The 26,956-nt window shown below is 46.0% G+C and overlaps 1 protein-coding gene and 1 long non-coding RNA gene across 2 annotated transcripts in view; one reads left to right on the forward strand and one right to left on the reverse strand.

Moving 5' to 3' along the window:
• Positions 1–3,605: 3,605 nt before the first annotated feature.
• LDHB (lactate dehydrogenase B) lies at positions 3,606–25,454 on the reverse strand. The gene is made up of 8 exons (XM_086921565.1): positions 25,321–25,454; positions 20,801–20,940; positions 19,580–19,697; positions 17,941–18,114; positions 17,641–17,814; positions 5,176–5,293; positions 4,148–4,271; positions 3,606–3,889 (listed from the first exon to the last, which is right to left on the reverse strand). The coding sequence occupies exons 2-8, from the start codon at positions 20,927–20,929 to the stop codon at positions 3,722–3,724; spliced, it is 1,005 nt and encodes a 334-aa protein (XP_086777691.1). The 5' UTR covers positions 20,930–20,940; positions 25,321–25,454; the 3' UTR covers positions 3,606–3,721.
• Positions 25,083–26,956, forward strand: part of LOC147751682 (uncharacterized) — a 165,047-nt gene continuing 163,173 nt past the window's right edge. The window contains exon 1 of the long non-coding RNA XR_015295879.1: positions 25,083–25,204. This is a non-coding gene — a long non-coding RNA (uncharacterized LOC147751682). The remainder of the gene's footprint in view (positions 25,205–26,956) is intronic.

A 26,956-nucleotide genomic window follows, 5' to 3' on the forward strand; every position in this document is an offset into this window, starting at 1 on the left:
TTGAAGATCAGGCATTTGTGGATTTACATTTAACTAAGCAATCTAAGTTCATTAATCCCCTACATAGAATTTGTTTACTAGTTTTGATGGTGGAATACTTTAAATTTAATTTGCACTTTACATAATCAAGTTGTGTTTTCTCACCTGCCCATCACCTTACAGGGTTTATAACGGTGGATCCATCAATATAAAATATTTGTCCTGTCATTCACTGTGGTTGAATCAGCAAGTTAAGGATGGAGTAATAGTTTTTTGAAATACGAAGAGCTAGTTTTTCAAATTCGAATGGGTCGAGGTACAGTTGAATAAGTGTTATTAAACCTCTACCTGGACTCTGGGTTATCAAGTGATCCTTCCCCCTTGGACAGGCCGCTGCAGTCCGTCTAGGTTTGGGAGCAAATGCAGTCTCAAAGTTTGAACATAATATATAGAAACATGTTACTTGTGCTTCGCTCTTATGGGCATAGACATCAGCAATGGTCAATGTGTATTGCTAGCAAAGGTCACTTTATTGTGTTCGGTTCAGATAGGTCAGCCTATTCAAGTGTTGATTACTGGCTGGCAGACGTGAGTGTAATCTACAGATTTAAGGTACAGAGGCTTCAGGCAGGGCAAAAAAAGCTGTCTAGTAGTCCACTTTCCAAAATATGCATCACAAATCAGACTTCAGTGAATTATGCTTGCACTAAATATTGCAAAAATTAAGTGTGTATCAGTTTCCTGGCATGATATAGCTCTTAAACTCAGTATTGCATCCCAATACTTTCCTATGGAACAACCAACCATGCTATAGTGAAAATAGCTTTATGGGCTTTTTGCCCTGCAAGGACATGAACATTAAACTTTTACATGACCCATTTTTGAATTTCCTGCACACTGCCTAATGGGCAATAAGGCCTACTTATGGGTGATTTAGTAATATTTATAAGTCTAAGGGCTTGCAAAAGGGGTTATTTTAAGGTATAATTTTAAGTTTTCCAACTGCACAATCTGGCTCAAGTGTTATGAATTGAAAGTGGTTTTACAGTGCTTTTGCAGTGGCTTGTAGGAGTGCCGTGCAGTTTGTGCGCACGATGCCCCGGCCTTCAGAGTGTCCTCTACTGCCCATTAGAAGGATTTGAAACGGAACTAATTGCTCCAACTTGTTGGCAATTGAAGACTTTAGTTAGTGGGCAGAACACGCAGGCAGGCCCCGGGTACACTGAATACTACAGAGTAGAGACTTTAGTATATTAAATGTCCCAAGCAGGAGGATATCAATATTACCATGGTTGAAGGAGGAGCACAAGCCCTTTACTACTGGGTAGCAGAGTTCTACAGTCAGAAAAAAAGGAAAAAAAACATATTGTGGTGTCTGCTGAAAGCGCAAATCTTTAATTATGAGGGCAAGACTTCACTCACTTTCACTGACAGAACCAAACCAGCCATTATGTTAATTGATTTAACCACTACCTTCCTGTAGTGGACTTTTCAGGCTCGCAACTAGATTGCAAAAGCAGACAGCAGCTTATTTTGTCTTATGGGACAGTCCAAGGGAGAATATATTCAGTTCAGGGTAGTGTGTAAACGAGTCCTGAAATCCAACCCCTCTACAGCACTGTAGACTGAGCACAGTAACCAGAGGAATTGGACAAACTGATGACATGCTGAAGCAACCCCACAGAAGTAAAAAAAAATAATAATTCCCCTACATCAGGCGCAAGTAAACCGTATATTTGGGGAGATGCACAGTTTTATGCAAAGGAGGCATGAAAATCTAGCCTATAGACAATGGATAGCCCACAAATGCACTCCTCCAAACCTCCCTCTATCTCTGGGCAAGGGAGTAGTGTCAGCAAACAAAGGTCAGGTGGCATTTGAGCAGGGCTGCAATGAACAGAGCACAGAAGGCACTCAAACTCCATGTCACCCCAATTTGCAGGTCAAAGAGGACCAGGGTTACTAGTGCATAGCTAATGCCCCCTTCACCACCACGAATGCTGAGCAATAGCTGGCGAAAGAACCCAGAGAATCCCTGTTCATGGGCAAAGTTTGAGGGGCTGGGTATTATAATTAGCCTCAAAGCTTGTAAGTGAGGCGGGTGTACAGAAACCAAACAGCCCCATTGAACTGTACAAACCAGCAACCAATAACAAGGTTATCAGGTGTCCAAATTGAACATTAAACAGTAGAATGAAACGATGAATGATAAAGGGCAACTTGTCAGTTCAACCAGTGAATTTAAAAAATAAGCCAAGTAAACGCAAAGTGGCAACCCTCTACCTGCTAAATATGGTACTTTGAGTTTGTTTTTCGTGGCTTAATCGACCTATGGCAACTTCCATATTTAGTAACCAGTTTTGCTCACATTGGCCAGAGGTGAGTTCTTTATATAATTGCAAATTACTTGTCTGGCTAGTGTAGACAAAACAACATTTTCAAATGTGCCGAGAAGTAGAGTTTAAAAAACTGTACTGGGCAATGTGGATGCTGGTCTGGCTATTACATTTTGAAGGAAATCCAGTAGATGGCGCTTCTTAGCCCCCCCTGTTAAACATTAATAACAAAAAGTAAGCCTTCTAGAATGTTGCTTTGAGGACATCTGGGTTTTGGACTCTATGGACATTCCCTGGACAAGTCCATAACAATGTGCATTTTGAAAACTGGCAATGTTGCAGGGATTCTGCTCAGGAGCAGAACTATGCTTGGGACCCTTTAACATGGACATGTAAGGTCCAAGTAACCATACTACCAAAGTGTCTAGGAGCCCGACTTGCTATAGTGCCTAGCCTGCCTTCTTAACCTTTCCAGAGAAACAAGTGAGTTGGCACCCTAGAACACTTTCGATCCCCTCAGGGGGTCACAGCAACAGGACACCCTTTCGCTCTCCCTCGTACTTGTCCACAATAAGATAAACAAAGGAAGTTTAGAATATGTAACTAGCGTTCCCCAAGATGCAGTGTTTGCACCACAAATGGAAACCAAATGGATAGCAAAAATATTGCTGGCACGGCAAACTATAAACCATAAAAATCCCTGTAATGTTATATAACAGATTAGCCTAAACCCCCCCACCTTCCTACTAAAGGGAAATTATATATCGAAGTTCTCTGGGATTTGAAGAGGACCTGTACCTTAACATACATGGACGTTCTACATCACAGCTGACATGGTAATCTTGTCTCAGGACCTTCACTCAGTGTTTTTTTAGAACTCTCCTCAGTTATATGCAAAGACATGTGTCCGCACAAACCGCAGCTGCATTATTTGGTCTTGGTGCTAGTGTCTGACCAGAGAGAATATGTGTCCTTGGTTGTTTGACCTGATCTATGGTGTTCAGACTAAATCCCAGGTAAAGAAAACATGCAGGTTGTGTGAAAAAAATGTGGCACAAAGCAAGCATGTTTATATGGTAAGCCGTGCAAAAGAAAGTGTGACCTACAAAGTACAATGAGGCTAACAGGAAAAACTACAATGGACCATGCAACCTCTCCGCATCATCCTTGCAGCGCCTAAATGCCTCTGGGTAATTGTCCCGCTATATAAAAATACATACCATTCCAGCACCAAATAGAAACCAAGATAATGATTTCCTTTTGGACACAGTAAAGACGCACAAGCACCTCTTTATTCCAGTCAAACATCAAGTTTTATTTAACAGAGCACATTTACTGCTACAAAAATAGTGTCCGCCCTAACATGATGTGCCCCTATATGCCCACATCAAGCAGAGACTCAGCATTTACAGGTCCTTCAGATCTTTCTGGATGCCCCACAGTGTGTCTGCACTCTTCTTCAGCTGGGCCTGCTCATCGTCCTTGAGCGGGATGTTGATGACATTGGTGAGCCCGTTGGCATTGAGGACACAAGGAAGGCTCAAGAACACTTCATTTTCAATGCCATACATGCCCTGGAAAAGATCAGTAAGCGTTTTAGTGTGAAACATGTATATGCATAATCATTATTCAGACGTCCATACAGTAACCGAGAAAGGTATATTCAAAGTAGAAATTAGACAAGTCACCATGAAGCAGGTGGGTAAACATCTCTGGATTATGATGTTTGGAGTCAAATGTTTGGAGTCAAATTTAAAGAAGGTTGTAATCCAGTTGCAGCAACTGTAGGACTTACTTCGTAACATTGAGCAAGTTGCATATGACGAGCTTACCTTAACCATAGTGGACACTGGATGAACTCTGCTTAGATTCTTTACAATGCTCTCGATCACATCAGCAACGCTAAAACCAATGGCCCAGTTGGTGTATCCCTTCAGCTTGATTACTTCGTAAGCACTGTAAAGTCACAAGAGCACAAGTTAACATTGATAATTGCACACATCGTATACAATGTCTGTCGAATAGCAAGATATTCCGGCAAATCTGATATTTGGGAAACTTATCACAATTAGTGCTACAAGTTGGACGGTCGACCAAGTGGAACGTGATGAACTGCATCAACAGGACTAATGACCAAAGGCGGACGCTTTTATGAGTTCACACCACAAGTGATGCACTGGAAACCAATTCCACATTACAAAATGGCAAGGGGTAGCATCAAGTCCTACACAGCTTTGTAAGCATTCGCGGATTAGCAGAGGGGGGGGGGGGGGCGGTGTTAAAACATCTTGAGTCAAAGGTTTCCTGGGAAGAGAATTTATTGTGTACTGGCCTCTAGGTGAGACTTCACCAGCAAGCTCAGAGTACAATGGTTTTGTCTAAGGAAGGGTGGGGTATTTGTAAATGAGGCTCCATGTATCTGGTTAGTTTACACATAGGAGATGGTACAAAAGAAGATATAAACTAGCAATATATTTTAGATAATTAGTATCAGCTTAAGCTGATACGGTTCCCACATAGTAAGGAAACCAAGACCAAAATGATACCCACAATCCCCACAGCCAAGAGATCTCAGGATTATCAACTTAAATTGTAACGCTCTCGACGGGAGCATGTGACAATGTTGGCCAAGATACTGATGTGGCTACCAGCAAGCCCACCCAAGGGAACTCCAATAATCTTAAGAGCTCAAAGTATCGCCGATCAGAATAGGAGCACATACAGACACAGCAGAGTTTAGCTTTATTGGATAAGTAGCCATGCAATCCAAAAGGTTTATGATTCATTAACACGCCATCTTCTACGGATCCCGCCATAAGCCAAGTACATAGTTCAGAGCATTGCAACCATTCTTCCATACCTGTCAACCACTTGCTTGTGAACCTCCTTCCAGGTTTCAGAGTCTTTGTCTGTGCCAAAGTCTGGATTCAGTGACTGTAGAGGAACACCAGCAACATTAACTCCACTCCAAACTGGCACTAAAAACAAAAAGCAGCCCGTCTGAATTAGAGCAGATCGCGACATTGTCAGTTCTTGCTTCATTCAAGAAGACAGTACCTGCCGCATTCAGGTGTTGGCAGATTAGGGTTTGTGGTTCAAGGGCTAGCTCAAGCAGTTACATGGGTGAAAACTGACCGTGGTCTTTCAAGGTGCAAGACGAACTAATGGTAGTATGTTCTGTCAAACTAGACGTGCGTGGAAACCCATGAAAGCAAACAGACATCGCGAACGGATACGCAACTTCACACGCTTGAATCGTACAACCACAGCTTGAAAAATACAGACCGTCCCAAAAAAAAAAAATAAAACAACTATTTAATGAGTTGGCTATTCACATCAGTGTTCCTATTGCCAAATTAACTTTAGGAATACAGATGTGCGACCAGTTCAGATTGAAAAGTATTTTTCTTTGGCATTAGAAAGAGCACTACTGCTAAAGATGAAGCATGCGGCTCTACACTCGTTAGACTACCCCACCCCTCATCATGGGGCAGTAACACACTAACTCACTTGGCACCTTTTAGTCTCTGCACTCCCAGGAACTCAACCCAGTGCTGCCTCATTCCAGTCTCTGGTTAGCAAGGGTCTACAATCTTAAAAGCTACTTTTGATTGATACAGTCAGAGCTACTAAAGACTGACAACTTATGCAGTGGTAACCACAGAGGCTATCACAATGGTGACCACGTTACATGATTCCTACCAGGTGACCACCCAGATGTGCATCACAATATATTCAGAATATTGACTAACACCCTGTCATGGTGGTAAAATTATGTAGGCAAGTTTAGAATTGCCGTTTTAAATTTCACATCCATTTACCTTGAAGTACATATTAGCCAAAATAAAAAGGTCTGACGTTAAAAAATGTAGCTAAAAGTATTGGAGGGAACACATTGGCTGGAGGATATTTAAACTTCGATACTGTAGTGTAACACCAGCATTTTTCATAAAATCGACATATGCCAGATATTAACCCCTTCTAATCGGTGTACCAAATACAGTTGCCATTACCTGAGAGAACATACATAAACAAATGCACAAACATTTCAAGAAATGCACATACACCTTATTTATTTATTTTATTTTCAGAGTTTTATATAGCGCGAACAAGATCTTTGCAGATATCAGAGCGCTTTACATAGACGGGTATATGAGGGAACAAAGTCAAATAGGTAGGTCGATAGTTCACAGAGTACAGAAGGGAACATGAGGGAACAGGGTCAAATAAGTAAATCAGTAGTTCATAAAATACAAATAATACAATTGGGTGGCTGCAAAGCAATCAAGTGGGTGATAAGACAGCTCGTACAGATAGATAACGGGTCAAGCAAGTAATGTAGCTCATCGCAGGGTGTTGATAGGGTTCGAGATAGTAGTACAGGTGAATTTAGCCATGAGGATAGCTTTTACTTCTTTTTTGAAGAGTGTAGTGGAAGAGAGAAGCCTTGTTTCGGGAGGGAGTGAGTTCCAAATCCTAGGCGCCATTCCTGAGAAAGAGCGCTTGTATGTTTTCTCCTTCCGGAATCTTCGAGGTTTCAGCAGAAGATTGTTTGCGCCTCTCGTGTTTCTGGCTCCCCCAGAGATTGTCAATTTCTGAGCAAGGTAGCCGGGTGAGTTTAGGTGTACAGCCTTGTGTGTCATGCAGGCTATTTTCAAATGTATTCTGGCTTCAAACGGCAACCAATTCAGGGATTTCAGGTCTGGGGTGATGTGGGAGTGCTTTTTTGACCCCGTGATGAGTCTCGCTGCAGCATTTAGAGATGCTTTTAGTGGTGCGGTTGTAGTTAGTGGGAGTCCGCAGAGGGAGGTGATGCCGTATTCAATTCGTGGGATGACTAGTGCTTGCACCGCTGTTTGGAAGTCTTTGGCTGGGAGGTAGGGTTTAAGTTTCCTCAGAGTATTGATCTGGAAGTTCGCTCCCTTTGTAGCTTTGCTGACATGTTGCTGCATGTTGAGATTGGTGTCGAGTGTTATGCCTAAAGATTTTGCTGATTCCACGATGGTGGGTTGGACATTGAGTGCGGTTAGGAGTTTAAGCCAATGTTGAGTGGTGGATATCTTCGCTGGAGGTGCGATCAGAAGGAACTCTGTTTTCAGGGCATTAAGTTTGAGGTGATTGTCGGCAAGCCAGGATTGGGTGCATCTGATCGTTGAGTTCAGGAGCAGGATGTCATTGGGAGATTGCAGTTTGAGGTAGAGTTGGGTGTCGTCGGCATACATGTGAAAGTGTACATTGGATTCTTGTAGCAAAGTGGTGAGAGGTTCCATGACTAGGTTGAACAAAGTTGGGGAGAGAGAAGATCCTTGGGGGACGCCTAGCGTTACAGGTACTGGCGTGGACATCAGGTTGTTGCTCTTGAATTTCTGAGTCCTGTTGCGGAGAAAGGAAGTGAACCATTTGAGGACAGTTCCAGATAAGCCCATTCTTTTGTTTAGTAGTTCTAGTAGATTCTCATGTTTAACGGTGTCGAATGCGGAGGAGAGATCAAGAAGGATGAGGAGGCAGGTGTCATTTTGGTCTAGCATTTGAAGTGCGTCGTCAATTATGTGAGTCATAGCCGTTTCTGTGCTGTGTCCTGCACGGAAACCTGATTGGTGAGGGTTGAGGAGATCGAATTGCTCAATGTGTTTAGTCAGTTGTAGTTGTGCGCATTTTTCCAGCAGTTTGGCGAGAGTGGGGATATTGGTGATGGGACGGTAGTTGTTGAGATCCGCGGGGTCGGCTGTTGGTTTCTTTAGTAGAGGTGTGACCTGACCAACTTTGAGGGAGTCAGGTATGCTTCCTTGTTGGAGAGAGCTGTTGATGATTTTAGTCCAGAGAGGGAGAATCAGTGGGGTAAAGTCTTTTAATGCGAAGGCAGGGAGGGGGTCCGTGAGGTGATTGGAAGGTTTCAGGGTGCTGAGTAATTTGCCAATTTCTTCTTCCGAATATGTGTCAAAGGTTGACCATGTCGCATTGTTTTTTGGTTCAACGAGTGCTGGGCATTTGGGTTTGGAGTAGAGGCTTGCGTCAGTGAGGAGATCGCTTTTTATTTTGTCGGTTTTTTGGATAAAGAAAGCAGCGAAGTCTTCACATGAGGGTACCACAAGCCCAGTGTTGAGTGGTTGTGGTAGCTCTTTGGATTGCGATTTGATTAGCTCAAACAGTTTTCTCGGGCGGTTCTTTGCTTGGTTAAGTTGGAGGCGGAAGAAGTCCGATTGAGCGTTTTATTTTCCTGAAGTAGGCGTTTCTCTTCTTCCTCAACTCTTTTAGGTGCATTGCAGAGGGGGCTGATCTCCAGGTCCGTTCTGCCATTCGCATGTCTCTTCTATCTTCGTTGAGACTCCCGTCGTACCATGGTTTGGAGATTTTAGTGGCGACTCTTTTTAGTTGCATAGGTGCAGCCTCATTGATTATCGAAGTCATAGTGTTGAGATAGTGGTCAGTCAGGGTTTGTACGTCCGAGGCGCCTGCAGGGGGGAGTAGAAGATTGCAGCTGTTAGGGGGCAGAGAGCCAGGGTTGAGCATTTTCGAGTTTCTTTTCCAGACCTTGGGCTTGGCTAGCTGCATAGGGTTGACTTTGACTTTTTCGTTGATGAAGAATGTGATAATGTGATGATCCGACCAGTCACAAGGTTGGATGGATTCAAGTTGGATAGACTGCTCCTTAGAGATGATCAGGTCGATGGTGGAGCCTTTCTCATGGGTCGGACTGTTGCATATTTGGGTGAGGTTGAGGGCATCGAGGAAATTTTTAAGACTGTTTACCACTGCGTCGTTGCTGTCATTCCAGCGGAGGTTGAAGTCACCAAGGTATATTTGGGTGAGCTGGCGACCGGAATTGGTTGAGATCATATCCATGAATTGTTGTGAGAAGGTGAGGTTGTCCCTGGGTGGGTGGTATATGCTGTGCAGAGTGCATATCGGTTTGCCCTCGTTGATAATGTCGAGGCAGATGTATTCACAGGATGTTGGGGATGGCAGGGATGTGGAATTGACTTTCTGAACAGAGAGGTTGTTCTTGTATATGCATGCGATTCCGCCACCTATTTGGCCTGTTCTGTCGAGCCTGATAATGTGGAAGTTGGGAGGAACCAGAATGTCCATTATGGGTGTCGAGGATTCAGTTAGCCACGTTTCAGTCAAGATGATTAGGTCAAGGCCCTGTGATAAGAGAAGTTCAGCAATGGCTGCTGAGTGTTTCGTCGCCGATCTGCAGTTGAGAAGCGCGCATTTGAGGCGGGGTGTGTAGAGGGTGTTAGATTGTTCTAGCGAGAGAGGGACTTCTCTAAGGTTATTGGGGATGGAGGCTCTGCTGTTTAATGTGGGTGGTCTAAGGGGATTTGGGTGTATCGTGGGAATGTTGCGGTGTGGGGTGCTTGTGTGAGTTTGGGGGGCTGGTTCATAGGAGCGGAGAAGGGTGAGTGTGTCGAGGTCAGAAGAAGAGTTGTGGGTGCGGCGAGGGCGGTTGTTGCGATTAAGAGCTGGGATTGATGCCAGCTTGGGGCATAGCTGAGTGCGAGAGTTGGCCTGAGAGGTGGGGGACACAATTGGCGGGGAGGTGTGGATGTGTGAGGCGATGCAGGGGCGATGCTGGGGACTACGGGAATTGCTGCGCCTATGAGCAGGGTTTGAAGCCTGGTGTGGGGCGTGGTGAGGGTGGGGGACCGTCGAGGGGGAAGGAGGCAGGTTGGGAAGGGGGGTGGAGGTGGCAGGGGGGGAAGGAGGCAGGTTGGGAAGGGGGGGTGGAGGTGGCAGGGTGGTGTATAGGACGTGTGGAGAGTCGTTCTTTGATGACCTGGATGTCTTCTTTGATCTGAGTGAGGGTGGCCATGATGAGTTCCATCGTAGGGTAGGTGGTGGGGGTGGGGGTGGTAGTCCGGGGTGATTGGCTGGCCAGGGAATTCATGTGCAGGCGAGGGGGAGGGCTGGTGTTCGGGCAAGTCTGCGTTGTGATGGAGCGTGGGATAGGGTGAGGGAGGTGAGAGGTGCTGGACTGTAGGGGAGTGGATGGGATAGGGAGGAAATTAATGTTATGGGTGGGGGCATTGGCGGTAGGCGTGGGGGACAACGTGTAGGCTGGAAGACTGGTAGCTGTGTTGGAAGGAGGATAGTAGGGGCTGAGAGTAGGAGGGGGAGTGGGAGTGGAGATGATCCTGTTAAGGGGAGGGGACGTTAAGTTAGGAGAGGGAGTATGTTCTGCGCAGTAGATTGGAGGGTAGTGAGGACTGAGAGTGGGGGGGGATAAAAGGGGGGAATTGTCAGAATGCGTGTAATTCTGGTGCTGGACTAAGTTGGGAGTGTTAAGTGTGGGGATTGTGCTGTCAGCGCCGAGCGGGGTGTTAATGCCCGCTGTAGGTGTGAAAGGTGTGTTGAGGGTATGTGTGGAGGTCCGGACGTTGGTGGAGGGGGCGGGGGAACGGGCGGCGTATGAGGGGGAGCGATCTATGTCTGAGATGTGGTGCTGAGTTGGGATAGTGAGGTAGTGGGTGGGGGATGGGAGGTCAGGGGAGGTAGGTGTGTCCCTGATTGAAAAGTATGCAGCTGCGAGGTCATGGTTGGTGGAATTGGGGGATATATGCGTGTTTGTCCGTGACTTGGAGAGGTGTTCTTTGAAGGTGGGGAACATGTTGTCTAGCAGTTCCAAGTTTTTGTCTGTGGATTGTAATAGGACAATCCCGGTATTGTAAATAGTGATGGTGGCTCTGCCTGGAAAGACCCGGGATGGGGAGATGGAGAGGGTTTGGCTGTGTGCGGATTTTCTAGTCGAGGAGACGGTGAGTAGGGTGAAGAACGCTTTTCTCCATTGAGCTCTGCGTGTGGTGTGAAAAATGATATCGGTGTTCAGGGATCCATTAACCGGTGAGAAGTAGGTGTCAGCGAAGGGCTTTTCCGAGTGTGACCTAAGGAAGTTGTGTTTAAAGCGTTTGGCGGCTTTTTTGGTGAGTGATGGTGGGTATATGATTTTGTAAGTATGTTTGCCGATGAGGTCCATGTTGCGTTGCAGGATTAGGTGGGTATGGGAGGATGCAGTAGTGGACTATAGTAATACCAAAGTGCAGAAAGACAAGTTAGCAGAAAAACGGGTGCAACAGTTGGAAACACAATGATGAGTCACAGCAAGCAAGATGTTATAAGAAGTGACACTAGTACTCAGCCAGCCTTTCCAGGCTATGAGAGTGGGCAGTAGGGCAAATACATACGGTAACTAGTAAGGTACAAGGTGTAATAATGGTCATAATACTGATAAAATATAAGGGTGGGGTACAATGGGTGAGTGCACTATACTATAGTTGATAATAATGATATTGGAAAGGGTCCAGATAGACAATTTACAAGACTCAAAAATCAAAAATCGAGGGTGACACTGGTTGTCGGTTCAACTAGTGTGAGGTAGAAATCTGTGCATTTACAAATGTCCAGAGTACAAGTGAAAGTGGCACACGTGAGGGCTCCAATATATGAGGTAATAGTCTGTGCATACAGGAGTTCAAAATACCTATATAGGTGTAGTACTGCAATGGTGTGTAAACACTCTGGCCTATATAAAGTAGTAATCTGAGTAATACAGATGCTTAGAATAAAGCTAGAGCGTACTAATGCAGTGATGGCAAACACACTTTCCTAAATGAGGTAGCAATCTGTGTAGTACATACATTCAGAAAAAGCTTAAAAAGGCAATATTGCACACCTATCCCACTGAAACTCCAGTTTCTACCCCAGTCAAAGCCTTTACCCCCTTGTCATTAGTATTGACAATGTATGGTCACCACATGTCTACAGACCTTCACTCTAGCGTCCCCAGTCTAACTATTGCTGTCATTTCTGGCCCAGTTTTCACACTGATAACCGATAGTGGGGACTGAAGTGAACGTTCTACATGCCTTAATTGTACATGAAGAAAAGTGGTCACGTTGCATGTACTGCAGGCTGTCAGTGTGCGTGCAAGTAGGTCACCATGCCATTGATTTGGCAACTCCAAGGATACAGCGATGGTCCCAGGTTGAACTGGCTTGGCAGGTCAGGCTCGCCTGTTTCCATGAGGAGCAGGGTCAAGACCTATTTGCATATGGCTAGGCCCAAACTGTAAGCACTGGCAGCCACCAGCTAGACCAAGTAAACTAAAGCAGAGTTATGGCTTCAGAGTGTCCTATGGTGGAGGGGCAATAGACTTGATCCTGAAGCACATTTCACATGTACTCATACACGTGTATGTGGCAGGTTAAGAGAAGGCCAAATAGGTTAAGGGAAAGCTTCTAGCCTGGAAACAGTTTGTGTACGCGATGCCCCGGCCTTTAAAGAGTCCTCTACACTGCCTATTTCCCATTAGAATTATTTGAAATGGTGAAATCAATTGCGCCAACTTGTTGGCAATTGAAGACTTCAGTTAGTGGGCAGAACACCCAAGCAGGCATTAAAGAATACATAGAACTTGATTTAAAAAATAAGGTTTACTATTGCCAGCCCGTATACTGTGCCAAGTCTAGTCCAGCAGTATGGATTTAGTCTGCCCTAGGTCATATCATTTCAGATATTAGCAAATTACCTTCCAGACATTGACTTGTGACGCTAGTAGAGCTAAAGCCACCTCAATGAATGAGAAATGGTCTTAAAACCATTTTTTAAATCTCAAAAGTTGGTTAAGTAGCAAAATGTGGCCTTTACAAGTATGATTAAGGAGGCTGCTAACAGATTTGAGCCCTGTGTTTTCAAATGAACGACCCAAGCATGCACAATAGTTCGCCATGGATTCGCAATTGGCCAAAATTAGACTAAATCAACTGAGAGATCCTGGTGGAATAGTTCGGCTAGACCTTTAAAATTCAGCTAAAGGTGCAATGTCCTTACAGACCAGTCTAGTTTTAGTGCAAAGCAAGCATAGTATTCCAAAAAGATTGCATCTCACAAAGACCTGCTCCATTAAAGGAACTCTAATACAAAGAAAAAACCCTCATCCCACTCCCAACCAAATTATTTGTGATGAACTAAACTCATTTTGTAGACCAGATTAGCCAAATCAGAATTGCTAGACTACGGCATTTGGCACTATTGCTGGAGCAAAATGCATGCAAAGAGTCTTTGCTAGAAACTGGCAGATCATGATTTAATTGGTCCTTTGCTAAGTCCGGGTCACTTGACAACTGCCTGGCAGCTATTTAGGCCAATATTGTGTATTTGACAACCTTCAATTCCTCCTTTTTGGATTTTTCTGCTGACGCTTAAACTCTGGAATCCTGTCATTGATATTAAGAGTGGAATACACCTGGATGTGTTGAAGATGATCACCGAAGACCTGGCTTGTCTAACACTGAACTGGATTAATCCTACCTTTCTATGGACAGCCTAGCAGCAAGAAAACTCGTGGGTGTGCACGTAACAAAGTATTTTAACATAACATATCTTGCAAGGGGACGTTTGCCCTACCACAGTTCAGCCTTGTAAAGTCACTCCATGCTTTCTAACAAATATGTCAAAACCGTGCCAACTGAAGTTTATGTTTATGTTTATTAAAACTTTTATAGCGCGCTCTGTTACCACGGGGTATCCTGGCGCGGTGAGTGGATTGAGAACAAAAGTGCCGGAGCAAGACCTGGATGAACTATACGAGAGGGGCATTAACCAAATGGGTCTTGAGATCCTTCTTAAACACAGTAATGGTTGGCGAGGCTCTGAGGGAGAAGGGGAGAGCATTCCAGGCAGAAGCTGCTTTAACTGAAATGGATTGACCTCCCAAACGGGCATATTTGAATTTAGGGGTGGCTAGTAAACATAGATTGGCCGATCGTCGTGCACGGTTGTGAGTGTAGAATGAAAACCGTTTCTGCAGATATGTTGGTCCCTGGCCATGAACTGCTCTGAATGCCAACACAAGAATTTTGAACAGAATTCGATGTGGTCACCATAACCGCTTGATTTTCTATGTGCCTATAAAGGTTATATTGCTCTGAAAAGGGATTTCTGAATATGTACATCTACTTACTAAGTAATTTCCTAGTACTTCAGCCATATCTTCACCAAAAGCTTAAAATCAATGCTCAAAACCAAGTGCACATCTATTCGTACAATATCGTCAGCAAACAATGGCAGACAAGGAATCTTAGCCTAGACCGGGGAAGGGGGCGCGGAGGGCATCTAGCCTAGACCAGTGCTTATGGAAAATCATTAGGAGAACGGTAAACCGTCAACTAGTGTAAATGAACTGGACAATTTCGAGATCTGGAATAGTTTGGATGGATTTCTGCCATCACTGCCATGAATTTGGAATCAAACAGTTTGTGTATCCTATCGCCATTAATTGTGCCTATAGTTATTAGGTCCGTTTATCACGCTATTGGCCACGTTTGCAATAATTGGCTCCAATTGGCTCTTACTTTCTGTATTGTGCAAACAAAACTTTAGGAGAAAGGAGCTTCATCCTGTAGGACTCAACAATTTTCACTGGTGGATGCAAAGTGTGGTGCGGATGTAGTCTTACTAAAATAGTAACCATTAGCTGCACCCCAAATATGTGGAGATTAACAGGTTACAGTAGTTCAGTTCAATTAGTCTTTATTTCGAATAAAAAATTCATAAAAGACAGCAAAATACATGCATATAAAAACATTTTCAGACTTACAGCATTGTACATTAGATCCCCAATACATAAAAAAATTAAGTACAGCAATATGTAAACATTAAAACTGATAAAAAGGCGGTTTACAGTTTCTTAACACGAATGAGCCACAGCCAACCCAAAAATTTTGCAACACAAATCACTGATTTAGCAGTGCGTAAATCTCTTAATTTGAGCAGGGCTGCGTGACTACTCCCACAGCTGAGTGTTTTACAGATTGGTTTCAACCATTTTAGTCTAGGTGATCGATACGCAGGACATGCAAAGAATATGTGGCCTAGACTTTCTACCTGATCAGGACAAAAAGGGCATTTGTTGCTTTGGTTTATTGCCCACTTTGCAGTAAATGACTTGATCGGCAACGTTCCCACCCGGAACTGGTGGTACAGTACAGTTACAGTAAAAACATGGCAAACCACAAGTGACAAACTGCTAATGCACTAAAAATCGTACACATTTAATAGTAAATGAAAGGAATTACTGTATCCTTTAAAAACTTCACCAGGTTTAGAAATGTAGTACGCTTGGGCTCACAAAAGGTTCCACAAATGAGTCATAATACACTTGAGGTGTTTGTATGCAAGGCAATAAGCAAATTCGGGAATCCAAACAGGCAACTTTGTCTAGAACTCCAAGTCACTTAATAAGTCGATAAATGCACTTATAAGGCACCCGTTTAGTATCAGCACCAGGACATGAAGCTTAATTGATTTTTTATTTGGCACAATTGGATTCGTCCCCTTGCTCCTACAAAGTGTTTTAATATACTTGCAGACGTTTTCCCTTGGCCATTCATTAACACTGGTAAATGGCATCAACCAGCTCATTTTCTTGGACCTTTCCTATAAAGCGGATGCAACTTCATGAATTGGGGATTGCCAATGGTAATTAGCCAAGAGAATCTTTGCCCAGTCGAGAGAATCAGGACTCCGAGCCCGAGAAGCTTTGCACTTAAAACACCATGGCCAAGTACGGGTTAGTTTGTAACAGTTCAGAGAAGCACCACTGCACCTCCAGCCATGTCACCATAATGACTGCATGCTTTTTATTTAGCCCTGCAATTGCCTGCTTCCATGGATCACCAAAACATCCATTTGACAATAACTGTAAATGTTTGACAGGAAAAAAGGTGAAACCTGTTGGTTTACATTAACATACTTGAGTAAGTAGTCATTTGTAAAAGTCGAGAGTTCAAGCCAGGAGTAATCCTTAAAGGATTATTCCCTACTGGATCAATGTTAAGCCAAACCCAATTTGATTGTTCCACAAAATGGTATTTGCCTCATGGCTTCACACTCCACAGTAATTTCATAGATCAATTTATGGTTGTTACTTACATTAGTACTCCATATTTCTACACTTCATGAATTTAAATTTGCTCACTGCCGACAAAGTAATCGAATGCTGATCCAGGTTGAACATACCTCGCTGAGAACTGAAATGTAATATTGCCTGGTTCATATTCCCTACCCACTGAGGGCCAGAACGTACTCTTACTTCTGAATGGTTAGAGGTCATCCAACTTCCAGCACCTCAAATAAATTATGCCTTAATGTGAATTGTGCTAGAACTTGGCTTCCTCTGCCCTCCTAAGCAGAGATCTAGGAATGGTCCACCAGAGAAATTATGAAAGGTTTGCAGAAAGCTATTCCATGGTGTCAAGTCTGTGCACCCTCTTTTGCCAGCACTGGTACACAGGATGGGGGCAAAGGTTAACAGTCTCTTCTGAAGTCTGTTAACTATCCAGCCCAAACACCCAAGCTACAAATTATGGGGCAGTAAGGCCCTAAATCCACAGGTCATGGTGCAGGGCCATACAGTTTCCAGAAGAGGGAAAAAAACGAAATTTGCAATACCCAGTTCAGATATTTAAACAAGTAACATAGGTACTCATTGCAACTATTACACATTCAAGAGTGACGAATTACGAATCTGCAATAAGGAAAAGGTTGCTAATTGGTTGCTAAAAACTTGGGAGTCAAGCTGGACAATCAGCTGTCGCTGAGAACGCATTCTCGGTCTGGCTGGCACATGTTATGGAATTTTGAAAATGCTACGCAAATTCCTACCCCTGCTGTCTGTGGAGCACTGGCGGATTACTGTGCAGGCTCTTACTGGATCAAGGCTAGACTACGCCAATGCCCTCTTCCTTGGCCTTCCTGATTATCTGGTCCAACGCCTGCAGGTGGCGCAGAACTCCGCCGCCCGGGCAATTTTCGGCCTGCGCAGACGAGCCCGAGCTTCCGGGCTGCTACAGACGCTCCATTGGCTGCCTATCCAGAAGCGGATCTTGTTCAAATCCCCGACGCTGATGCACAAAGCATTGTTTGGCTCAGGTGCCGGATATCTGCGGCGGAGATTGGCCTTCTATCGTCCAGCCCGTTCCCTGCGGTCTGAATCCCTTTTTACTGCAGTGGTGCCGCAGGTGAGGAAGGCCCGCGCTGGGGGCGCTCTTTCAGCTGCAAAGCTCCCCAGCTGTGGAATTAGCTTCCGCTGACGCTCCGCAGCACCGCCAATCTTCTCCAGTTCAGGAAGAGCCTGAAGACCTGGCTTTTTAACCTTTAGGCCTTTTTTTCTGTTCTCTTTGTTTCTGATTTTGTTTTTGCTCTGTTGTGTTATTTTTACTCTGAGCTGCATGTGGAAAGCGCCGGGACACTCTTTTCGAGTAGCCGTGCGCTATATAAACGCATTATAACATAACATAACAAAAGTAAGAAACTTAAGACTTACCACTGGTATCTCCATGCTCTCCCAAAACGTATCCATGGCAGCTGGAAGGGTGGACCCCAAGCTTCTCAGCCATAAGGTAACGGAAACGAGCAGAGTCTAGATTGCATCCACTTCCAATCACACGATGTTTAGGAAGCCCACTCAGTTTCCAGGTCACATATGTCAGCACATCCACTAAGAAACCAAAATAAAGTATACATTTGCTTAGGTCTAAAATAATGTTTAAGGATGCCAGACTTAAACCACCCAACTGCCCTCCCAGCCCCCCAATCCCTCCAATTCCAACTCAGTTGAACACACCTGGATTGGAAACCACGAGGATGATGCAGTTGGGGCTGTACTTCACAACCTGCGGAATGACGTTCTTGAAGACATTAACGTTCCTCTGGACTAAATTGAGACGACTCTCCCCTTCTTGCTGGCGGACTCCACCAGTAACGACCACAATCCTGGAATTCGCAGAGACTGCATAATCTGCACAGAAAATGTATAATCACCAGATAAGCAGCACCATTAACAAAGACGCCTCCATAAAGATAGCCAGGTCTGGTGGCTCAGTGGACTAATGCGTCCATTGCAGGGGCCTGTGTTTGACCTCACGGTCACAGGTTCAAATCCCAGCGGGTCCACTCAGCCTTTCATCCATCTGAGGCCGATAAAATGGGTACCATGGAGTTGGGTAACATTGAACATCTGTTATTCAGCGCCAAGAAACCTCTGGGTGAACGTGCGCTTTACAAATACATGTTATGTGAAGAGCACTCTGAAGGGAAAAACGTGTAGATTTTCAAGACCGGAACGGAGTTGCGGAACTTAAATGACTTATTCTGAACTGTTTTCAAAAACCAGGAAACTTGAAGAAATTTGATCTACTCCTAACAAAGATAAATACCTGCAATTCAGCTCCAAATTTACAAACTGATTTTGAGGACCTTCAATCACCATGAATGTTGGCTCCATTTAAGTAGAAATAACAGCTGTATGAAATGGAGTTGCTGGTGGAGATAAAACCCTACTTTAGCATCAAGCACAACCCCTATCAGAGAGAAGTCACAATCAAACACCAAGTTAAGTGCTCCAGGGCCGGACTGGGAGCCAAAACCGGCTCTGGCAAAGTGCTTGCCCCCCCACGGGTGCCGCCGAGCTCTTTGCCGGGCCGGTTTTCTGCCGATTTTGTTAAAGGGACGATTTTGCAGCTATGCGGCAAAAACGGTCCTGTAACAAACGCCCCCCAGGGGCCCAAAACCGGCCCCACCCGTGCGGCGCAGCAGGGGATTGCCTGGTGCCCGCTACAGCCAGTATGGGCCTGCAGTTTGAATATGTAAGGACATCTAAGGCATGCTAATACAAACAGTATGTATGGGCACATCACATGTACCGAATATACATACACCCACGTACTTCCTGCGATGCAGTCCAGATGGGACAAAGCAGTTTCTGTCATTCAGAAGGCTGCTCCCAAGTATAACACATTAAGTAGCACCTCAATTCTTCTAAGTTGAAGGCATTTAAAGAGGATTTCAGGTGGGATGTTTCTTCTTAGTGTTCCATTATGGAAGCTGTTGCAGCAAGTGGTGGATGCATTTCTAGCAGCAGTACAGAGCTTACCACTTTGCCCATTAGCACCTTCCATCACATCCGATGGCGCATGCATTTCAGATTCAGCTATGGGGTGGTCCTCTACCCCCCATATAAAATCGCATCTGAAACAAGGCATCCCCCAGCACGACAACGTCCTGCAGGAGAGAGTGCTCTACGCACTTGTAACCTGGACCCAGATGTCTGGGTAAACCTAGTTCATGCTCTGCCATAAACAGATATTTGGGGAGAATAAGCAGTCTTAGTATAGGCAGGCTTAGATGAACCTTGGACGCTACAACAAGATAAAGGCCCCAAATGCACCTCAAGTACCAACATACAACATAAAGTCATACCGTACCTGTACTGGACACGATCTTAGGGGTTTTAAGGAACAGGCTCCCATGCTGCAAATCCATCATTTCTCCTTTCAGTTTGTCCGCTAAAATATCAACCAGGGCCAGTTCGTCGGCAAGCTCCTGCACGAAAAAATGTAGGTCTAAGTTGAGATTAAAGCCCATCTACTCAACATCTTCACCCCCACAACCATCATATTCACATTTTGGGGGGGAATTACTAATCCTAGCTTCACTCCAAGCTCCCTTTTGATTTCTGTTCCTGAAATCGAAGCGCCAGCTGTATTCTGAATAGAAGCCGCTGGGGCTGGACCATATGGACTACGGTGACAAGAGCACTGTGCAACTGATCTCAATCAGCGATGACAGCCAGAAGCTCGAGATTTAGTTTCCAAAACTCCAATTTTAGTCTTCTGCAGAGTGGCCCGACAGGAGCAAGGTACTGACGAGCATGAGCCGACCACACTGGTTAACAGCAGACAGACCTATCCCGCCCCTTCTCTCTCTGGGATTGTAAGGAGCAGAGTGCTGTGGTCAAGAATGCAAGGAGATCAGCAAGCAGCATGGGGGGGGGCGTTCATCTGTTCATCAGTAGGTGCCCAGGAGAGTGGATCCATTTTTTAAAGGAGCAATGAGCTATTGATGCAGCCAATAGAAGAGAAGGCACCCCCCCCCCCTCACCTGCCCGACATCTACTCTGAACAGGTCATTCAGTTATGAAACTACTCCAGAGGGCCAGTCTGGCACTGCAGCAGCCGCCTGACAAGGAGCTGTCCTGATTAAGAATGACTATGTGCTAGGGCTCCATAATCCTATGAAGGATACCCCAGAACCTGGGGACTCCTCCTGATAAACCCACTGCAACAGTAGGAGAGAGTCTGGAACTGGCACATTTTGTTTAATCCCCTCCGCACTAGAGATGCACCTCATGAGGCCACCACTCTTGCTCCTCCCAGGGAAGTCTGTACTCCGTTACTTCATGAAGTATATTCACCTGCAACGTATCCATCTTATATTATAAATGGATGACATGCACTACACACTGCATAATTAAAAACATGTCTCACTATTGTTCTGGGCCTCTGCATAATGGGCCAATAAGCCTCACAAGGCAGCTTTAAAGACATTCATGAAAACAAATCCAAGTATGCAAGGTATCTACAAAGGACACTTTGTTCGAAATTAAAAAAAAAAATCATGCAATGCTCTATTGTTGAAGATATTACCCTCAGCAGGATGCTGTTAGCGCTGGCCATGCCAACTTGACCGACCCCTACGATGGTGACCTTGTTGGTAGGAATATGAGGCTTCTCATCAGTAACACAGGTTATCAGCTTTTGTTGAAGTGTCGCCATTTTGATTTAGACTACAGGAAATAAAAAAAAGAATTAAAATTACAACACAAAATGAAAGCAAACAAGTTCAGCTCACAATTCATGTTAACTTAACATATTCAAGACGGCCATCTCCATAGTCCTCAGTCCACTGCACCAAAACCAGAGGTTCTACTTTGCTACCAACGCGGGCGCCCAGGGAGGGTTAATCCCTCCATCGTCTATACACTGTAGACTATCCAGACATTGTACACTGCATCACTGAAGGCCAATTCAAGTAATTTAGAGTGTATGCAGGTGTGTGGGGGTACTCCTTACTGTAAAGGATAGTGAAATGTGTAAAGGATAGTGAAATGTGTAAACCACCAGTGGTGCGCCTCTACATTGAGCAGGTGTGTGCATGCACTGAACACAGTTTTAAAGAGGCTGCCACCCGAGTCCCGGTACAGAGCATAGTTACTGTGGCTGGGCTATGCCAACGTGGCCTAATAAATGTGCCACATATTGTGGCATAGCTATTAGGAATTTCAGGATGCCGACATTGAGCAGTACTAGTGAGAATGGTGTCACCTTCCGTATTCACTCCCTCAACCTACAGTTAAGCACCTGCTACAGAGATCCGTCCCCAAGCTTCTCATACCTCAGCACATGTTCTGGCCAGTGAAAGCTTTTACTAGTCTCCCCTGCTGGACTGGAAAACTTAACATGCCTTATGTGAATACGTGGAAAACTTGCTCGGCTATTGCCACCATGTACAGAATCTGAGAAAGCAAAGCTTGCGCACCTGCCCAAATAGAACGTGTCCTTAAGAAAAATAAGGAAGCCGTAACTAGGAGACAGTACAGCCAGTGAACCGTGTTACTCTTGGATGCTTACAGGGCTAGAAGTGGAACCCACCGATGAAACTCACTAAGCTAGGCAGGCGAGAGTTTATCATGCTATACGAGTACATGAGATTAGGTGTGTGCTAGTTTTATTAGAGGGCAGGCTGCCTCTAGGCGTGCTGTGCTTTGCATGTTTCGGGAGGTTTGACGCAGTGTATACAACAGTCTCAACTCCTTTTGCTGTAGTGTTTGCTTCCCATTTTGCAAGTGAGCAAGTTGTGTGGTGCAGCTCCTGTCACTGGCAGCTACCTTTTGCTGTTAAAGGTGTGGTGCTACTGTCCATATTGTAGCTGTGTTGTGAAGTTCTTCACTACATAAAATACAGTTTGCATTGCCAGCGCTAGTTTTAATATAGGGCGCAATTGTAACTGGAAATCCACAATAGGTGATAGGTGTTTAGTTCTGGCTTTGTTGAAATGCAGTAGTCGCTTTTGCAACATCTGAGAAATGTTGTCATGTATAACACCTTCTGCAGGCTTTGGCCTTGCAGCCAACATCACTGAAATCCAGGGCTCTGCACCCATAAAGAAACAAAAAGCAAAACTACATTCCCCAAAATGCAAAGTGGGGTTTCTGAAAGTCATGGCCTATGTCAGTGCACTTGGCAGATAGCTGAAATATAGTTTAACTTTTCGCTTTTTCTTTAGAGGTTATAAAGCCCAATAGGTGAGAGTGCAGATACAACATTTCAAATGCAACAGTAATATCTCACTCCTGTCCCTCCACTGCCTCCCCGTTGGCGCGTGGCCCCAGTTCAAAGTAGCGGCATTACGCAGAGCGCTGCACTCCTCGCCCTCGTATCTAAACGAGAAACTGTATCGCCATAGCAAATAGGGGTTTCTAGAAATTCCCGATCCCTGCTACTGGAAACCCTGCACCTTCAGTCGAGAACAGTAGAACCAGTCTCTGGAAGAGCCACTAGACTCTGGAACTGCCTCCCTCCGACTACACCCCTGCCCTGTACCCTTCAACAAACATTAAGCGCCTCTTGACAGACATCCTGGTTAATTCTCCCTTGACCTGATTTATGTGCTCACTCCACTGCGGTCTGACCTGCCCGTGTTGTGACCCAACCATCTAAATCAATGCTTTAATTGTATTTTCTTTGCGACAGCTTGCGATTACTTCTGCACACCCACCGAAGTGAAGGTCCGACTTTAAATTACAATGAGTGTAACACCCAGTATCCCTTGTATCCTGCGTGTTGTAAAGCAGTGATGCCTTCGGGCCATGTCTGCACTATATAAAGTTGCATGAATATAAAAAAAATCCTAAGTAAACCGTCAGTGGGAAGACAGCGAGCACTCCAGGCCTGATCTCAATACCACCCTGCAATAACCTGCACAAATAAAGCCAGTCTGTCCTCGCGTTTGCCGTGCGCTTCACTGGGCACGAACAGTTAGTGCTCCAAATTGACCACTTTGTAACAAACGGGCCTTTGCAATAGTTCCCTTTGGTGGCACCATTCCAGCTGCGGGTTATAGAGGAGTGCTGCGCCTCATAGGAAGAAGCTCTGCGTAGAAGTGAGGGGGCAGAGTGCGTGAGTAGCGACACTGTCCAGTGTCCAGCTGCGGGCAGACTCAACCTCTCAGACCTGGGCTGCAGCTCCCTGCCCCCATTCATTAGATTCCTTGCTTCATTCCACAGCAGCATGGCTCTCAGAGGGAGGCACTTGAATCTGCTCCAAATGAGGGTGGGGAGTAGTGTTGGAATGGAAACTCCATCCTCCCGTCCGCGTCCTCTGGAGCAGATCCCATCAGGGCCTCCAGAGATGAATAGGAAAAACAGGACACCTGCCAGGGAGGCTGCTTCCAGGAAGTGCTGGCAGGCGGTGTTGGGGTACTGGCCTATGAGTGAAGAAAGTAGAGGGTGGTGACAGGGGGGAGGGGCGAAGGTGGTGACAGGGGGGAGGGGCGAGGGTGGTGACAGGGGGAGGGGCGAGGGTGGTGACAGGGGGAGGGGCGGTGGCGGCAGTGGGCGTGACGAAAGCGAGTCTGACAGCAAAGAGTGAGGGTGATGGGGGGGCAGTCAGTGGGGTGAAGGTAGGGTACGGGGTAGTGGCAGCCGGGGTATAGGCAGTGACAGGGGGGGGGGGTGATAGCAGACGATGGCTGGAGTGTTATGGGTGAAAGTCAGAGAATACTAACAGAAGATACGGGGTTAGTGTTACTAAACTGAAAGGGCAACGGGTAACGAACAGATTATGGTAGAAACGCCCTCAGTAGAATCCTCCTGTGCGTTTACGAGGCAATTCAGTCACAAAAGTAACTTGGAGCAGTGGACACAGCTGAGCAATCTCCGATGCAGACTGCGTGGCGACTGCCTGGGCGGATTGTTCTGCTGACCCGAGAGGACGCAGCCCGCGGCAGGCGGCGCCAATGCCAAAGGATAACGGGGAAACGTTGGAGGGACGCCCGTGCTATGAAGAGCGGGCGACTCCGAGTCCAACGTGCACAGATAACCCTGGGAGATTTCGTTTTTTATTTTGTTTATCAAACCCTTTAGTTTGCAATTTAATCCAAACTTCATGCACGCACGGAAATGAGACTACTTTTAATGAGCTAATGAAACAAGTGCTCTGTGCTGGAGTTATTGGTGAGATGGGGTGAGGAGATTTGGAGATTCGAGTCGGCTCAAACAATTCTAGGAAAATCGCGTAATTTACTCAAAAAAAAGAACGTCCTTGTGTAAAGTAACTGGTGCTCAGTTAATGCTACCAATACCTTCGGGTCAAGTCCACGCTACCTAAAAACGGATTCCAAGAAACAGCCCTACACCCATCTGCCACGAACCAGCGTGTTCTGCGCATGCCCGGTCCTTTGTAGGAAGGGGGGCAATTAGACGAACAGCCTAGAGCAAAAGAATGACTAATCGGAAAGAGTACGACGGACATCAAGTAACCCGGCGCGAGCCCATCTGGGGGCTGCCCTGCTCAAGGGAGAAAGGCCCAGGTGAAAACGAGACAGCTGGATCTGTGTAGGTAGCGCCTGAAAGGGGAGAGAGGCCCTTAGAATGCGAAACGTGTTAGGGAAGACTAAGTAATCCAAAAGAACATGCGAAAATCTAGCATCAGTAGTGGAACTATGCCTGACATAGGAGCTACTGTGTCGCCTCGTGCAAGCAACTTGCAACTTATAACCAGGATTGTGTTAATGCGTGGGCATGGCGCGAGCAGCGGCCGTTCCGGCTCACACAGAGGTAAGTTTGCCTAGATACACATCGGCTGGGAGGGCAGAAGGCTCGTGCGTAATGACGCGGATATAAACTGCACCTGTAGCCGCCCAAAACTTCCGGCAAGGGCGTGCAGCGGCTCAGCCGAGCGCATACAAACGTGGCACTGTCCCGGTAAGCAGCCTCGTGACAACTGAGCGAACGCAGAGTAGACATCAATTAGTGCAGCACCATCTTTGCAGTAAGTGTCCTATTTAGAGCTGTGCGAATAAGACGTGTGTTGGGCTATGACTAGCACAAAGATTGCTAGAACTGAGAATATATACACACACGAGGCCTCAGTCCTACTGTACGCACCTGGGTGGGCTGAGCCGGCGGATGCTGTGTGCCTGGTGAAGAGTCCGGGGGAGAGTGGGCGCTTTCTGCACAGAGCCTTCCCTCCAGCTGATGGGGAGAGGTGGGGCGTGGCCGACTCATTAAGTTACACAACGGTGATTGGCGCCTCACGCTTGGGCCTCCAGGGTCTGGTTTTGCGATTGGCAAGGCAGCGACACACCCCTGAACCCCGCTCAATCCCCTTCAAGGACACGGAGTGCAAGTGAAGTCTTCGTCCCGCCCCCGCCAAGGCCGCGGATAAAGTCAAATTTGAGGATTAAGGGGGCGGAGGACTCCATTCCTCAAAAATGGGGGCGCGGCCTCGTCAGCCAATGAAGCCATTAGTGCTGTGCGCACTGGCACGCCAGAGAAGCTTTTGTCGACTGTAGACCAGAGCCTCATCTTTACACTGCACTCGTGAGGTAGCAACAAGTTAACCATCGCAACAGTGTTCTGTAAAACAAAGAACTAGCTAGAACCCTAGTACGGCAGGCTTTCACACACTGAAATGCGCCGCGTTTTGTTCCGAGATACTTTTGCTCACTTTGTTTCCTTTTAGTTTTAACTAAAGGAACGTTGACGAGTTTGTAGTTTTGCCGAGTCTGGCCTGAGATTGCCTTTGTTTGTTGCTCGCTCCCTTAAACGCGGCCCGCCTGAAGCCAGTGACATCTGCATCTGGTACCCTCTGACCCTACAATTACAGGCCTCCGCGAACATGCTGTCCGGCACGTAATACAGGTGACACCTGCTTGGCGTTCGTTTCTTCAGGGTCACGCCAGAGGCGAGGACACCAAGCTATGGCGAGTAATCCGGTGCAACCGGTCCATTAGCCACCCGCCCCGGCGCCCGCCACCACCACCGCTGCAGAAGAGGCCTCGGAAGGGAAACGGGCTCGTGCAGAGCAGGAGCTCCCGCGCAGTCCGCGCTCTTCGACTGGTGCATCGTAAGGCACATAGTACAATTCGTGTATTTTAAGGGCAGCATGGGTACTTCGAATAGCTTATTTAACACCTTGGCAAAATTGATGTCAGAAAAATAACATTTCGTGTCGAGGCCTCGTAGTTACCATTAGTATACACGGCTACACCAAACATATGTGCGGACCGGCGAACCACTCGATAACGCGTTTAAGTGCATGAAATCGCCCTGATACCAGTGCCTTCGCGTTAAGTAACACTCATTCGCCCGCCCTTCCCCTGCGTTGTTTGTTGTCCCATCTCACCAGCTTACCCGGAAGTTCACAACTAGGCAGAGGAGAACACCCTTCCGCCAGACCCTCTTTTATGGCGACGTTATCTCTAATTAGTAGATTGGAAAACATAAATTGGTCAATTCAGTGCGATAATAGGACACACCTGGCTTGCTATAAACACAATTAACTCCCGAGGCACAGGGCGCAACAGGATCCCGATAGCCATTCGGCTAATGGCCCCACCAATCGTCTCTCAAACACTGACACTTTCTTTATGCGCGTGGTATTTTATGCACGCGTGTCTCTTAAGCTCTGTGCACGGTTTTAAAACACATTTTGCTGAGCATCAAAAGATCTCCGCCAGAGCAGCTATGCCCTCATTCATAATCATAATTAAAGAGGGCTGCGAATTTTGCCTCATAAGCC

This window comes from Lissotriton vulgaris, chromosome 1_1, assembly GCF_964263255.1.
Source record: "Lissotriton vulgaris chromosome 1_1, aLisVul1.2, whole genome shotgun sequence".
Taxonomy (NCBI): Eukaryota; Metazoa; Chordata; class Amphibia; order Caudata; family Salamandridae; genus Lissotriton; species Lissotriton vulgaris.

Bases quoted from the DNA above. Each gene is read 5' to 3' on its own strand.
- LDHB (XM_086921565.1), bottom strand. From the start codon at position 20,929: ATGGCGACACTTCAACAAAAGCTGATAACCTGTGTTACTGATGAGAAG. The intron at 18,115-19,579 runs GTACGGTATGAC...TTTTCTGTGCAG, and splicing joins TAAGATCGTGTCCAGTACAG to ATTATGCAGTCTCTGCGAAT. The intron at 3,890-4,147 runs GTAAGCTCGTCA...GATCTTTTCCAG, and splicing joins CAGTGTCCACTATGGTTAAG to GGCATGTATGGCATTGAAAA.